Source organism: Haliotis rufescens, unplaced genomic scaffold, assembly GCF_023055435.1.
Source record: "Haliotis rufescens isolate VD_foot unplaced genomic scaffold, xgHalRufe1.0.p SCAF_18, whole genome shotgun sequence".
NCBI lineage: Eukaryota > Metazoa > Mollusca > Gastropoda > Lepetellida > Haliotidae > Haliotis > Haliotis rufescens.
Genome location: NW_025963868.1, coordinates 50,334 through 67,096, shown reverse-complemented (window position 1 = coordinate 67,096; position 16,763 = coordinate 50,334). Strand labels below are relative to the sequence as shown.

Sequence of the window (16,763 nt, the reverse complement as noted above, 5' to 3'; positions counted from 1 at the left end):
GGGTTTTTAACGCCGCTTTTAACAGTATTCCATTTATATCACGGCGTGTCAGCTTAATGTGGGAGAAAAGACCGAAGTGATGCAGGTCTCAGACGTTTTGCCACTTCGGTGAAACCCACGAGCACGGGTATGGTGCTGACAAACCTAGAAGCATAATCGGGGCGAACCGGGATTCGAACCCACAATCATAGGTTTCTGGCGTGCCCAAGGGACGCAACTCTGCACAGTGAATCGCGGCGCCTTAGACGACTGGGCCACCCATGCCCCCGTTTTCACATATATTTTTAGAGGTGTCAAAGCTGATTGGTCAGTTGAAGCTAGGGCTGGGATGAGTCCAAATTTACTACCCAGGTACCCTCCACCCTATTACCTGACCCTACCCGGGTACCCTCCACCCTATTACCTGACCCTACCCGGGTACCCTCCACCCTATTACCTGACCCTACCCGGGTACCCTCCACCCTATTACCTGACCCTACCCGGGTACCCTCCACCCTATTACCTGACCCTACCCGGGTACCCACCACCCTATTACCCGACCCTACCCGGGTACCCTCCACCCTATTACCCGACCCTACCCGGGTACCCATTGTAGATATTTAGAGATAGGTACAAACTGTCCGATTTGGAAAAGTTTGACCGTAGCCCTGGCAAAATGTATTTAGATACACGTGTAAAACGATCTGGTCATGCACACACTGAAGTTTACTGCATGGAGTTTTATCTTTATTCAAACATATAAAAGTCGGAAGGAATGGGTGCATTGTCAGAAAGAAAAGGGAACATTAGTGACTTGTAGAGTAACCATCAAGTCCTGGATAATTTTTGTCATAAAACAATATATCACGTGACTAACCACGGGTCCGGGTAGTCCTGTGGGTACTCGAGTCCTACTCAGGACCCACCCGACCCGACCCGACCCGACCCGACCCGACCCGAGTACCCGAGTTACCTGTCCCAGCCCTAGTTGAAGCCATAATATGTCACAGAATTTCATTGCTGAGAAAAATACAATAAGAGGTCATCGATTGTTCATGAAGTCACAAACTGATAACATGACGTCATCTGAACAGCAGGCTGCCTTCACTGAAGTTTCTCTGCAGGGTTCATATTTTTTCTTCATTTACTCTAACAAAATGAGTAAGATGGAAATTCAGAAATCTACTTATGTGTTAAGTGCTTTCTAGTGTAGGAATCAACATGTTTGTATCAGGGAAGCAAGACACTCACATGTTGAGCAGCTACTGTAACCTCCACACTCTGCTCTTCAGTTAAGTGCCCTGCAAGGAGCTTTTCCCAAACTGTCATGGCTGCCAGCATCTTGTCTGCCTGGGTCCACAGCAGGCTTGGACACTGAAACAATGGGAGAAATTATATCTCGGCATAAATACATGAGGTCATCATGCTTGCTTGTGTCAGGATAGCAAATATCCTGTATTAGGAATAAATATTGTATTTTTATCTGTTGGTTTTACGACGGCTGTCTGGAAATAATCAAGTCAGTTTGGTTAAACCCACAAGCATGGGTATGGTGCTGACAAACCAAAAAAACATAATCAGGGCGAAACGGGATTCGAACCCATGATCATAGGTTGATTCCATAGCCAAAGGAACTCTGGACAGGGAATTGCGCCATTAGACGACTGGGCCACCCTAATTGAGTCTGGACCAGACAACCTAGTCATCAATATTGTGAGCCAAGATCCACACTGTTGGGGTAAGATGACAAGCTAGCAGCCAAGTCAGCAAGCCTGACCATCCGATCCATTTGTTCGCCTTGTACCACAGCTTTAGTTGCTGGGGACATCTATCCCAGAATCCCTACAGGTGGCACTGTTATTTCACTTACTGTAGGACCCGTGAAGATCCGGGGTAGAATAGGTCTTTAAGTAACCCATGCTTGCCGTAAATGGTGACTATGCTTATTGTAAGAGGCGACTAACGGGATCGGGTGGTCCGGCTCGCTGACTTGGTTGATGCATGCCATCGATCCCAAAAGCGTGGATCGATGCTCATGATGTCAATCAATGGATTGTCTGGTCCAGACTCGATTATTTACAGACCGCTGTCATAAAGCTGGAATATTGCTGAGTGTGGCGTTAAACAACAAACAAACAAAACTTACTGTAGAGTCCACCAGGTTCGCCAAAATTGTCTTGAAGAGGTCAAGGTCACAGGAAGTAATAACTGAAGCCAGTGTATCTTGGAGGGCAGACATTAAACTGTGACGCTGACTCGAGCCATCTTGCTGTTCCAGGTCAGCGTTACCAGGGGATGGGCTTTTCCGTGTTGATACATGCCCATCAAGGAGTGACTTCACACTTTTGTACAAGTCAGCTTCGTGCACAGGTTTTGATGACATCATCAGTTTATGTTGGTCATGTGACCTGGTGACAGCAGACATGAGCACCTCGTACAGTGTATGTACAGCAGCAGGCGTCAAGACGGACTTGATGTGTTGGTGATGGCTGCATGCCGTCTGGATAAACTCCAGCGAAGACAGGTCACACCCCTGAAAGACAGAAAGAATTACTGTATACAAAGTAATAAGCACCCTGCTCCAATAAGCGCCCACGGCGATATTTGGAAATATATTGGCTTGTGAACAATCCCAATTAGCACCCCTTCCGATTGATCAATGTACACAAGACTTATTTGTTGGCACTTGTGTGCTATATGCACCCTTAATTATGGGCAATTAAATTCTGGAAAAATATATCTGTTGTATATAAACATTTCAGGCTGTCAGCATAAACCACGAATTTATCTTTCAACTGTTTTTTCCACCAAAATATTATTCTAATAAGAGCCCCTATTTCTAATTTTGAGAGCGCCCTGGGCGCTTATTACGTCGAATACAGTATAAAAATTCAGGTCTCCAGACTGAGCATTTAATCAAGTTGGGATGTGTCGTCTCTTCAGGCTAACAATTTTTAAGATATTTATGGTGCTCTAATGTATTTCCAGGCATCATCCAAGATCTAGTGAGTGAGTGAGTGAGTTGGGTTTAACGCCACTTTTAACATTGTTCCAGTTATATCACGGCGTGTCAGCGTAATGTGGGAGGAAAGCCCAAAGTGATGCAGGTCTTAGACGTTTACCACTTCGGTGAAACCCACGAGCAGGGGTATGGTGCTGACAAGCCTAGAAACATAATCGGGGCGAACCGGGATTTGAACCCACAATCATAGGTTTCTGGCGTGCCCAAGGGACGCACCTCTAAACAGCGAATCGCGGCGCCTTAGACGACTGGGCCACCCGTGCCCCCTCATCCAAGATCTAAGATGCTCACGCTGACTACTTACATTCCCTTGCCCAATGTCGTCTGTCAATCTCTTCATGACGAACTCCGTGTTACGAGTGAGATTCTCGTCCATAGACACTGTTTCAACATCTCCCGCGGGCTTTGCGTCTTCACCATCAATCTCCATAGCAACCCCTTCTTTCTCTTTCCTCTTAACCTCCTTTCCAAAGTCCACGCATGATTGGTTGACTACAAATCTGAAGCAGCTGATCAAATAGGAGGAAGGGGAGACAACTGTCTTCTTGCTTGGCACAGTTCTGAGGGTACTGACGATGGTGCTGACGACGGACGACAACTTCACAAAGACACCCCTGTAGCAGTCACGGATTGCTGATGGCAGGTTTTGTTTCTGCAATTGCTGAAACACAAAAGGATAAATGTTGTTTTAAAGGGTCTCATGATCCAGGCTAGTCTGAATTATTCTGTAGAAGAGGCCCCACCACAAGTACTCTGAGGTTCCGTCCACAAATATTCTCAGGCCCCACCCCCAAATATTCTCAGGCCCCATCCCCAAATATTCTCAGGCCCCACCCCCAAATATTCTCAGGCCCCATCCCCAAATATTCTCAGGCCCCACCCCCAAATATTCTCAGGCCCCACCCCCAAATATTCTCAGGCCCCACCCCCAAATATTCTCAGGCCCCATCCCCAAATATTCTCAGGCCCCACCCCCAAATATTCTCAGGCCCCAGCCCCAAATATTCTCAGGCCCCATCCCCAAATATTCTCAGGCCCCATCCCCAAATATTCTCAGGCCCCAGCCCCAAATATTCTCAGGCCCCTATTCTCAGCCCCCACCCCCAAATATTCTCAGGCCCCATCCCCAAATATTCTCAGCCCCCACCCCCAAATATTCTCAGCCCCCACCCCCAAATATTCTCAGGCCCCATCCCCAAATATTCTCAGGCCCCTATTCTCAGCCCCCACCCCCAAATATTCTCAGGCCCCATCCCCAAATATTCTCAGCCCCCACCCCCAAATATTCTCAGCCCCCACCCCCAAATATTCTCAGGCCCCATCCCCAAATATTCTCAGGCCCCACCCCCAAATATTCTCAGGCCCCATCCCCAAATATTCTCAGGCCCCATCCCCAAATATTTCTCAGGACCCATCCCCAAATATTCTCAGGCCCCACCCCCAAATATTCATAGGCACAGACTGCACTTCACTGGTACTTGTTGATATTCATGTTGCACAAATATACACATTGTATAACAGACATCTTGCCTATGAACTCTCCAGTTCTAAATTCAAAACTTGTTGAATGCAATGGTGGCAGACCTACCATAGTGACATGTTTCAGTAGGGCTGAGGCAAGTATGAACTTGGCCTTCTCAAGGTCCGAGGCCTTCTGGATCTTCTTGTGTTGGAGGTGGCCACAGCACAGCTTCAGGTCAGCACACAGCTGGCAGAAAACAGGACCAGATTAAAACAGGTTATGTTCCAGATTAGAACAGGGAGTTATGTTCCAGATTAACAACAGGGAGTTATGTTCCATATTAACAACAGGGAGTTATGTTCCATATTAACAACAGGGAGTCACGTACCAGATTAACAACAGGGAGTTATGTTCCATATTAACTACAGGGAGTCACGTACCAGATTAACAACAGGGAGTTATGTTCCATATTAACAACAGGGAGTTATGTTCCATATTAACAACAGGGAGTTATGTTCCATATTAACAACAGGGAGTCACGTACCAGATTAACAACAGGGAGTTATGTTCCATATTAACAACAGGGAGTTATGTTCCAGATTAACAACAGGGAGTCACGTTCCAGATGAACAACAGGGAGTTATGTTCCAGATTAATAACAGGGAGTTATGTTCCATATTAACAACAGGGAGTTATGTTCCAGATTAACAACAGGGAGTTATGTTCCAGATTAACAACAGGGAGTCACGTTCCAGATGAACAACAGGGAGTTATGTTCCATATTAACAACAGGGAGTTATGTTCCAGATTAACAACAGGGAGTTATGTTCCATATTAACAAAAGGGAGTTATTTTCGAGGAGGACGTGAAATCATCTAATGGCAAGTACATCTGTCGACCCTTACCTTTGTGATGTATGCCTCCATGTTGGTGATGACGAGGAAGTCCCTCACCAGCACCTGACACGTCTTGTCAACCAGTGTCTGTGCAGGAGAACTCGTGGACTGAAACAAACAGCAGAGGTGGAAGTTTCATGCCATGAATAACAAAATGTAGCATCCTAGGGGACGCAAGGAAGGGCAAGCTGATATCTGGCTATCTGGAACACAGGATTAAACGCAACGCACAAATGTGCGTCCAGTATGCAGAAATGTTGAGATTGGACACAAAAAGAATATACTGCGTTCCAAAAGATGCATAATAGTATTCACTGAACCTACAGCCCTTGAAGGTGTTATGGGTGTATGTCTTTTCATCTATCAAACATGACCACTGTCCACATGATCATTGATTCATTCCGGCTCTAAAGTAATTATTTAAACGTACAGTACACTACACCATTACATTACTTTACAGGACCCTCACATTGCCTGCAAGGACCCTTAAAATTAATTTTTGGGGGTCCACTAGCCCCCTACTTTTGTAAGTCAAGGTAAAAACCTTGGAATACATACGTCCGACCCGATTATTTGGAACAGAGCCTGCTCTGACTCTCTGGAACACACGTCTTCCATAACTATCTGGAAAACAGATGTCTATTCAACTATCTGTTCCACAGACGTCTGCTGCACAGAGAACATATTGGCTGACTCACCTGTGTGTCACTACAAAGTGTGGTCAACCATGACAGGAAGACGTCTGCACTGACGATCTGTAGAACAGACGTCTGCTACACTGAGGACATATTGGCCGACTCACCTGTGTGTCACTACAAAGTGTGGTCAACCATGACAGGAAGACGTCTGCCCTGACGATCTGTACCACAGACGTCTGCTACACTGAGGACATATTGGCTGACTCACCTGTGTGTCACTACAAAGCGTGGTCAACCATGACAGGAAGACGTCTGCACTGACGATCTGGAACACAGACGTCTGCTACACTGAGGACATATTGGCGGACTCACCTGTGTGTCACTACAAAGCATGGTCAACCATGACAGGAAGACGTCTGCACTGACGATCTGTACCACAGACGTCTGCTACACTGAGGACATATTGGCTGACTCACCTGTGTGTCACTACAAAGCGTGGTCAACCATGACAGGAAGACGTCTGCCCTGACGATCTGTACCACAGACGTCTGCTACACTGAGGACATATTGGCTGACTCACCTTTGTGTCACTACAAAGCGTGGTCAACCATGACAGGAAGACGTCTGCACTGACGATCTGGAACACAGACGTCTGCTACACTGAGGACATATTGGCCGACTCACCTGTGTGTCACTACAAAGCATGGTCAACCATGACAGGAAGACGTCTGCACTGACGATCTGTACCACAGACGTCTGCTACGCTGAGGACATATTGGCCGACTCACCTGTGTGTCACTACAAAGCGTGGTCAACCATGACAGGAAGACGTCTGCACTGACGATCTGTACCACAGACGTCTGCTACACTGAGGACATATTGGCCGACTCACCTGTGTGTCACTACAAAGCGTGGTCAACCATGACAGGAAGATGTCTGCACTGACGATCTGTACCACAGACGTCTGCTACACTGAGGACATATTGGCTGACTCACCTGTGTGTCACTACAAAGCGTGGTCAACCATGACAGGAAGATGTCTGCACTGACGATCTGGAACACAGACGTCTGCTACGCTGAGGACATATTGGCTGACTCACCTGTGTGTCACTACAAAGCGTGGTCAACCATGACAGGAAGATGTCTGCACTGACGATCTGTACCACAGACGTCTGCTACGCTGAGGACATATTGGCCGACTCACCTGTGTGTCACTACAAAGCGTGGTCAACCATGACAGGAAGACGTCTGCACTGACGATCTGTACCACAGACGTCTGCTACACTGAGGACATATTGGCCGACTCACCTGTGTCACTACAAAGCGTGGTCAACCATGACAGGAAGACGTCTGCACTGACGATCTGTACCACAGACGTCTGCTACACTGAGGACATATTGGCCGACTCACCTGTGTCACTACAAAGCGTGGTCAACCATGACAGGAAGACGTCTGCACTGACGATCTGGAACACAGACGTCTGCTGCACAGAGGACATATTGGCTGACTCACCTGTGTGTCACTACAAAGTGTGGTCAACCATGACAGGAAGACGTCTGCCCTGACGATCTGTACCACAGACGTCTGCTACACTGAGGACATATTGGCCGACTCACCTGTATGTCACTACAAAGCGTGGTCAACCATGACAGGAAGATGTCTGCTACACTGAGGACATATTGCCTGACTCACCTGTGTGTCACTACAAAGTGTGGTCAACCATGACAGGAAGACGTCTGCACTGACGATCTGGAACACAGGCATGGGCCCCACGCAGTCGAGGAGGGTGGTGAGCAGGTGGATGATGGTGGAGTTGTTTGCAGTGCAGGATGCCAGCAGCGTCAGGCCACAGAAGCAGCGGACTCTGTCCGACGGAGACAGGAACTCCAGAGGCAACTTCTCAAGGATCTGAAACAAAACAATCCAGTGATAAACTGATACACGGAGTACGTACAGTGAGTGAGTGAGTGAGTGAGTTGGGTTTAACGCTGCTTTTAACAGTATTACAGTCACATCGCGGCGTGTCAGCTTAATGTGGATGGAAAGCCTGAAGTGATGCAGGTCTCAGACGTTTACCACTTCGGTGAAACCCATGAGCACGGGTATGGTGTTGACAAACCTAGAAACATAATCGGGGCGAACCGGGATTCGAACCCACAATCATAGGTTTCTGGCGTGCCTAAGGGATGCAACTCTGCACAGCGAATCGCGGCGCCTTAGACGACTGGGCCACCTGTGCCCCGAGTACGTACAGCGTGAGGTGTGCTCCACCAATCAACGCACAGGGCACACTTGACTGGAGTGATTGTAGTGATGCAACAGCCATCCCTGAACGGAGACCTGTCAATAAGGAAGTTGTTCTCCTTATTAAGCAGAATTGTTCTACATGAAGGGTTGGCTGGTTGGTTGGTTTGTTGTTTAACGCTGCACTCAGCAATATTCCAGCTATATGACGGCGGTCTGTAAATAATCGAATCTGGACCAGACAATCCAGTGATTGATTTCATGAGCATCGATCCACTTAATTGGGATCGATGACATGCATCAACAAAGTCAGCGAGCCTGACCACCCGATCCCGTTAGTCGCCTTTTACGACAAGCATAGTCGCCTTTTACGGCAAGCATGGGTTGCTGAAGACCTATTCTACCCCGGAATCTCACATGAAGGGAGGAGAGTGAGGGTGGGGCCGGGTGGGGGTTACTGGGAAGATTTTGTAAATGAATAATTTATTCAGAAATCTGACCAAAATGGACAGTTTGCTGGCAGTGGTGAAAAAAAGGGATAACTTGCTGGCAGTGGTGAAAAAATTGGACAGTTTGTTGGCAGTGGCGAAAAAGGCAAGGCAGCGATGTATCTATTCATTTTCACTATTAACACCAAAACATTTATGCTTGGGTATTTTCCACAAAACAAACTATCCATTTTTATCACCACTGCCAACAAACTATCCAATTTATTTTACCACTGCTAACTATCCAATATTGCAGCTGTCCCATCAGATTAGATCAGTTAGTCTCTGCTCCATGTGTGAGTCAGGAGAAAGTGTCTATCATCATGTGGTACACAAGCTAGTTCGTTTGTTGACAGCTGAAGATAATAAACAGGCACATGTAGTAACTGGGAACACACTGGACCTCATCTCGGAAAACATCACCACCCGTGAGTGAGTGAGTGAGTGAGTTAGGTTTTACTCCACTTTTAGCAATATTCCAGCAATATCACAGCGGGGAACACCAGAAATGGGCTTCACATATTGCGGCGTGTCAGCTTAATGTGGGAGGAAAGCCCGAGGTGATGCAGGTCTCAGACGTTTACCTCTTCTGTGAAACCCACGAGCAGGGGCATGGTGCTGACAAACCTAGAAACATAATCGGGGCGAACTGGGATTTGAACCCACAATCATAGGTTTCTGGTGTGCCCAAAGGACGCAACTCTGCACAGCGAATCGCGGTGCCTTACACCACTGGGCCACCCGTGCCCCTTAATATCTAAGAAAAAGTCCACCCCAAGTGCTGAGGTTCGAGCATCATGCTGATGCCAAGTGATGCTACTTTGTCCCATAGGGGAAATTCTTGTTGTAGGACGTGGCACAAACGTGGCTCTCACCTTCAGAAGCTGCATCTGTTGAGGCTGAAGGTCAAGGGGGTCTTCTGTGATGGACAAGGCCTTCGTCACAAGGGAGGCAACTCCTTTCAACTCAGTCAGGTAATCACTGAACAAATTAAAAATGAAACGGTGATACTGTTTTTGCAAAATTTCACTGAAATAACACTAACATTTTATTTCATCTTGTAACAGATGGCTAACATTTTCACGTACTTCAATGTTATGAGTAAGGTATTTGTCCATTTAACCTCACTCCCACAGTACTGACACATATTCTGACATATCTTGATGTTTGTTGTTTAATGCCACACTCCTCACAATTCAAGCTATATGACAGTGGCCTGGACATAATTAAGTCTGGACCAGACGGGGGTTGGGGTTCCCCATCAGATTAGATCAGTTAGTCTCTGCTCCATGTGTGAGTCAGGAGAAAGTGTCTATCATCATGTGGCCTGTTAGCACTTGTGTCGTGAGACTGAAGAGTGATTCTACCACCTGAAACTGGTTTGTTGTTTAACGCCGAACTCAGCAATATTCCAGCTATATGACGGAGGTTTGTAAAAAAAATTAAAAATAATAAAAAATAAATAAAAAAATAATAAAAAAATCTAAAAAAATCCAGCCTGGACCAGACAATCTAGTGATTTATATCATGAGCATCGATTGACACAATAGGGATACGATGACATGCATCAACCAAGTCAGTTAGCCTATCTAACCATGTTTAAAATAGTTAAATACCAAACATCTGTCCCATCAGATTAGATCAGTTAGTCTCTACTCCATGTGTGAGTCAGGAGAAAGTGTCTATCATCATGTGGGAGGGTGCCCTATGTTTAGATAAATACAATACTTCATCCCCAAATATATTTGACGTTGCATATACAACAAGGTGTTGGTTGAGGAAGAGTGCTATATTTCAAGTGTAATTAATGTGAGTTAAACATAAATGAGTGGCAGGATAATTATATTCCATTTGCAATTTCTTAAAAGGAACTTGTGATTCTGAATTCTTAAACATTTGATTATTTAATCCCTTTTTATTTTCATAATGATTAACTTATGAGAGTCCATTCTGGACTTAAACAAGAGTCATCAGGAGATGACATATACCCTGATCAGGTGCAATTCAGAAATGGTTTTGTCTGTTGTTGAACGCCACACTCAGCAATATTCCAGCTATATGACGGCGGTCTGTAAATAATTGAGTCTGGACCAGACAATCCAGTGATTGACATCATGAGCATCGATCCACACAATTGGGATACGATGACATGCATCAACCAAGTCAGCGAGCCTGACCACCCGATCCCGTTAGTCGCCTCTTACGTCAAGCATAGTTGCCTGTTACGGCAAGCAAGGGTTACTGAAGACCTATGTGTATAGTGCTTTTGGGATCAGTTTATGATGTGTTGTGCTAGTGAAGTCAGAAGTCAGCGAGGGAGCTTGGCTACTCATACAACCCCACTTTTGGTTCTTTGCATTGGATACCTTCAGTTCAGAGAAGAAAAACATAATGCTGTTCAGTATTTTTCAATATCCCAAATCATCAATTGAAATATTTGTATCTACTGTCATGATCTATATATCAAGTTTCGTCCAGAAATATTCAACTTCATGAAAACATAAAAAAAACCCATTAAAAATCATAAAAAATAAACAAGCCTATAGTCTACGATGTCATCTATATCCCCCGCCCATTTTAACACACTATTTAACATATTAACTGACCCCACATTTCTCTTAGCCCATGTCAAAATAGCAGCAATGGAAATTCCAAAATACACATTTCAAAAACTCCTTAATATCAAATGGCACAAGTTCAGTATGTGCTTTATATATAGACATGCAATGTTTGGCAAAGAAATATTTCTGGAAATAATGCCCAGTAATACAAATTTCTAAAATTCATAAATAGCAAAAGGCACTTATTCAGCATGTGTCTGATAGATGTGGAAAATTTCATCCGGAATCGAACCCTACCCTTATTGTTTCCCATGTCAAACTTGTTGCCATGAAAACTTAAAAACTAAATTTTTTTAAAAGTGCTAAATAATAAAAGGCACCAGTTCAGTATGTGCCTGGTAGACATGCAAAGTTTTGAAAGAAAGTATTCAACGTTTTTTTTAGTTATGCTACGGAAACGAACACCAACTTGTTGCCATGGAAATGTAAAAAATAAAAATTTCTAAAATTCCTAAATAGCAAAAGGCACCAGTTCAGCATGATTCTGATAGACATGCAAAGTTTCGTAGAGAAATATTTAACGGTTTCTGAGTTATGCTCCGGAATCGATTTCGGGACGCACACGCACACACACGCACGGAACCCATTTCTATGTCCCCCGCCAACCTCGTTGGGGCGGGGGATAATAAATCCCAAATCATCAAAAGGCACCAGATTACCACTAGACTGATCAATACAGCAGCTTTCAACAAGCAAAATTTAACGTTTTTGGAGTTCTGCTCCTGAAACGGAAAACGGGCGGCTGATAGACGGACATGCTGATCGTTACGGACCTGTTCTGATCTGGAATCCCCCAAGGGAGTAATTCCAACAAAAAACGTATAAACATATTCATCATAACTGTACAGCAACATCTTGTTCCCCATCAGATTAGATCAGTTAGTCTCTGCTCCATGTGTGAGTCAGGAGAAAGTGTCTATCATCACCTGGGGAAATGCTGTGTCAGCAGAATACATACCTGTCTGCTTTCTGTGGAGCATCAGGCTTCATGGCACCGAGCTCTGAGAGGCCCTCAATCACCATGGTTACTCCAGGAGACAGCTTTCTCTTTTTCTTTGGACTGGTAACAAAAAATATATGAGCACCATAAAGCACAAAAGCTAATCATTTTCTTGTATTTCCTACTAAACGTCAGAAATTGTCACATAAGTAAACAATGAGGGACGTGTGTTATACAAAATAGTTGTAAAGGTGTTTGATTCAAGTGGTGAGGGGTGTTATCAAATTCTTAAGGTGTTTGACAAAAGTGGATGGAGACGTGTTTCACCAAAGTGGAAAGGAGTTTTACTGAATTGGTAAGGTGTTTTACTAATGTTGTGAGGTGTTTCACTAATTGGTAAGGTGTTTTACTAATGTTGTAAGGTGTTTTACTAATGTTGTAATGTGTTTTACTAATGTTGTAATGTTTTACTGAATTGGTAAGGTGTTTTACAACTGTTGTAAGGTGTTTTACAACTGTTGTAAAGAGTTTTACTAATGTTGTAAGGTGTTTTACTAATGTTTTACTAATGTTGTAAGGTGTTTTACTAATGCTGTAAGGTGTTTTACTAATGTTGTAAGGTGTTTCACTAATGTTGTAAGGTGTTTTACTAATGTTGTAAGGTGTTTTACTAATGTTGTAAGGTGTTTTACTAATGTTGTAAGGTGTTTTACTATGTTTTACTAATGTTGTAAGGTGTTTTACTAATGCTGTAAGGTGTTTCACTAATGTTGTAAGGTGTTTTACTAATGCTGTAAGGTGTTTTACTAATGTTGTAAGGTGTTTTACTAATGTTTTACTAATGTTGTAAGGTGTTTTACTAATGTTGTAAGGTGTTTTACTAATGCTGTAAGGTGTTTTACTAATGTTGTAAGGTGTTTTACTAATGTTGTAAGGTGTAGGACAGGGATGGGTAACTCGGGTACTTGGGTCGGGTGGGAACTGAGTAGGACCCCAGGTACCCACAGGACTACCTGGACCCGTGGACCATGTGATATATTGCTTAATGACAAAAATTATCTAGCACTTCACAGTTACACTACAAGTCACTGATGTTCGCATTTCTTTCTGACTATGTACGCATTACTTCTCTCCTTTATAGGTCTGAATAAAGATGAAGCCTCAGTCAACTTCAGTGTCCACATGACCAGATCGTTTTACACGTGTATCTAAATACGTTTTGTCCAGGGTTATGGTCAAACTATTCCCAATCAGACATTTTGTACCTATCTCTTGAGACCTACAGCGGGTACCCGGGTAGGGTCAGGTCATAGGTGGCTGGGTACCCGGGTAGTAAAATTGGACTCGTCCAAGCACTACATTGTAAGGTGTCCACAACTAGAGTCACAAAGGGCTTCCCTTATACATGAAGCTGATACAATGTGAGTGTGAGTGAGTGAGTGAGTGAGTGAGTGAGTGAGTGAGTGAGTGAGTGAGTGAGTGAGTGAGTGAGTGAGTGAGTGAGTGAGTGAGTGAGTGAGTGAGTGAGTGAGCGAGCGAGCGAGCGAGCGATCATGGTTTTACACCGCTTTTAGCAATATTCCAGCAACATCACAGCGGGGGGCACCAGAAATGGGCTTCACACATTGTACCTACGTGAGGAATTGAACCCTGGCCTTTAGTGTGATGAGCGAACACTTTAACCACTAGGCCACTCCACCGCCTCCAATGTGATATACATGAAGCTGTTCAAAGCCGTGTACGACAACCCACTGACTCACTGAATAAAGGATTTCTTACATACCTTTTCCCAGAACCTTGACTTGGTGTAAGTTGTGGCCACAGTGATGCTATGATACAACACTGCAATCTCCTTGTTTCCATAGTAACTGGTGCCACAAGGAGATTATTGGTGAGAGAGGCTAAATTCAGGCCGCTGAAATAGAAAAAGGACTTGTTGTAAAAAGGTGGGTTGACATGTAGTTGACACAACAGTGTCGTGGCAACAGTGTCATGGCAACAGTTCCATGGCAACCAGTGTCATGGCAAACAAGCATAATCATCAATCCATCACATCCTACATCAGTTGTGTTGCAAGGTGGTCAGCCATCATGGCTTTATCTAGACCTGTCCACATGACGGACAATGCAAAATGTAGGCCATTTAGAGAGTCATCAAAAGTCAGTAAAAATATACTTACTTTCCACTCAAGGGACACAACTCTTACCAGCAAAGGGACACTACTCTAACCATCAAAGGGACACTACTCTAACCACCAAGGTTAGCAGTACTTTTTACACTTAAGACACTGCTTATTATTGTCTACAAACTTAAACAGTTGGAAGAATGATGATGGATGATAAATAAAATCTCACCCTCGTGTCTTTTGATATCGAGTGTTGATATATTTGATATCAATAGACACGAGGGTGAGATTCTCTATATTGTATTTTTTTGGCCCTAGTCTAACCAACAAGGGACAAAACCCAAACCACCAAGGGACACAACTCTACCCCTGCCTCCATGTGAGTTACCTTGTCTTGTCCTGGTCTACGGCTGTGGCCACCATAAACTGGGCTATCTTCTCACAGTGTTCAGTTGACAGGGCCGTGGCGAACACAGGAAGATTAGACACCAGCGTCTGCCAGCTGGACACCAAGCAGTTGTCTTCCCTTATACTACACAGCTGTCAAAATAAAATCACAATATCAGTCGTAGTTCTTGCCTGTGGACATATTCCTTATATCTTTACAGTGATACTACTGGGCTTTAGACAAATATTCTCGATATCACACCTTACTGATACAAATGAATTAAGTGACCATCAAAGTCAAGTTTCCACCCTTGCCAAACTAGGCTGGAATGATGAAGCCATGTTTTGATGGACTAGTGAGTCTATGCATAGTCCAATAAAAATCGTGTAACAAAATCAACATCTGGTTCATAAACTGACTTGCAGATTTCGGTCGATTGCTGGATTTGCAAAGCATGTATTCCTTCACCTTAACGTCAACAGATATTTTCCCAATCTTCATGTCTTAATCGAGGTGCTCACGTGATTTGATGTACATCGCAAAGTAAAACCCGTTTTATCACAATATAGATTTTGATTATCGATCAGATCGTCTTGACTGGGTTCCAACATATTGTTTTATTACAAAATTGATCTTGATTACTGATAAGATTAACTGGGCAACGCGATTGTATTTGAAGCAAATGCAAGTGATATGAGAGATGGAATCTGATTGGTCAATAGGAGGGACATACAAGGGACATAACTCGATTGAGCTCAGAAATTCAGGCCAAGTTCGGCAAGGGTGGAAACTGGACTTTTACAGCCAGTTAACTCCCTTGACGTGGGAAGATGTCTATATCAGTGCTGTCAACATTAATGCTATGTATTTGACATGTTTGAATCAATCATCCCTGTACAGAACTGGCATGGCAGACAGAAGTGCCCATCAGACTCATTAGATCAGACATCCATGTGTCAGGTCATGAAGGCGGTGAACATCACATGGGCTCATCTGTCTACCACCCACTCATCACCCCTCTAGCAAATCGTCACCCCTCTAGCAAATCGTCACCCCTCTAGCAAATCGTCACCCCTCTAGCAAATCACCACTCACCTGCCTGTCCCATGATGCATTGCGGTGATCATCAACCTCTAGCAAATCACCACTCACCTGCCCGTCCCATGATGCACTGCAGTGATCATCAACCTCTAGCAAATCACCACTCACCTGCCCGTCCCATGATGCATTGCGGTGATCATCAACCTCTAGCAAATCACCACTCACCTGTCCGTCCCATGATGCATTGCGGTGATCATCAACCTCTAGCAAATCACCACTCACCTGCCCTTCCCATGATGCATTGCGGTGATCATCAACCCCTAGCAAATCACCACCCACCTGCCTGTCCCATGATGCATTGCGGTGATCATCAACCTCTAGCAAATCACCACCCACCTGCCCGTCCCATGATGCATTGCGGTGATCATCAGTGACGTCTGCTGGTAGGCTGACGATCCTGTCAATGACTGTCTGCAAGTTTCCAGCAGCCTCACTTTGTTCTGGGGAGAACAGCAGGAGAGCCTTCAGCTTCTGGATGCTCAGCAAGTCCTGAAAACAAACATAAGAAAGTGATTAAATTCTCTATTCAATTCCCAGGCTGCATTACGTGTCAAAGAATCCTCCCCTGGACTGGCGTTTTTTCCTCCCCACTCGAACTTCAGGAGGGCTCTAGAAACTCAATGTTATCATGGGGGCATGGGAGGTAACTCCAGGAAGCAGTCATTGGGATACTACTAGTTCAACAACTATATTTATATCAAGAATGCAATCTTCTGAAGTTTTCTTTCCATGGATACCTTGACCTGAAAGCAGCAATATGCATACTGTGATGCAGGCTAAGTAAAGATACGTCCCATCCTTCACTATCCAGGGTATGATAGCTCCATTTTATAATGATGAATACCCAGGGATTTTAATG

At 44.5% G+C, this 16,763-nt stretch overlaps 1 protein-coding gene across 1 annotated transcript in view; it reads right to left on the bottom strand.

Moving 5' to 3' along the window:
- Nucleotides 1–16,398, bottom strand: part of LOC124148391 — a 31,597-nt gene extending 15,199 nt beyond the window's left edge. Inside the window, exons 1-11 of the mRNA XM_048398074.1 lie at nucleotides 16,241–16,398; nucleotides 14,804–14,955; nucleotides 14,074–14,205; nucleotides 12,309–12,410; nucleotides 9,605–9,710; nucleotides 7,690–7,905; nucleotides 5,369–5,467; nucleotides 4,590–4,709; nucleotides 3,306–3,662; nucleotides 2,126–2,512; nucleotides 1,231–1,353 (exon numbers count right to left, since the gene is read on the bottom strand). Of these exons, the coding sequence (XP_048254031.1) occupies nucleotides 1,231–1,353; nucleotides 2,126–2,512; nucleotides 3,306–3,662; nucleotides 4,590–4,709; nucleotides 5,369–5,467; nucleotides 7,690–7,905; nucleotides 9,605–9,710; nucleotides 12,309–12,410; nucleotides 14,074–14,205; nucleotides 14,804–14,838 (1,677 nt within the window). The 5' untranslated portion in view covers nucleotides 14,839–14,955; nucleotides 16,241–16,398. The remainder of the gene's footprint in view (nucleotides 1–1,230; nucleotides 1,354–2,125; nucleotides 2,513–3,305; nucleotides 3,663–4,589; nucleotides 4,710–5,368; nucleotides 5,468–7,689; nucleotides 7,906–9,604; nucleotides 9,711–12,308; nucleotides 12,411–14,073; nucleotides 14,206–14,803; nucleotides 14,956–16,240) is intronic.
- Between the last annotated feature and the right edge of the window lie 365 nt (nucleotides 16,399–16,763).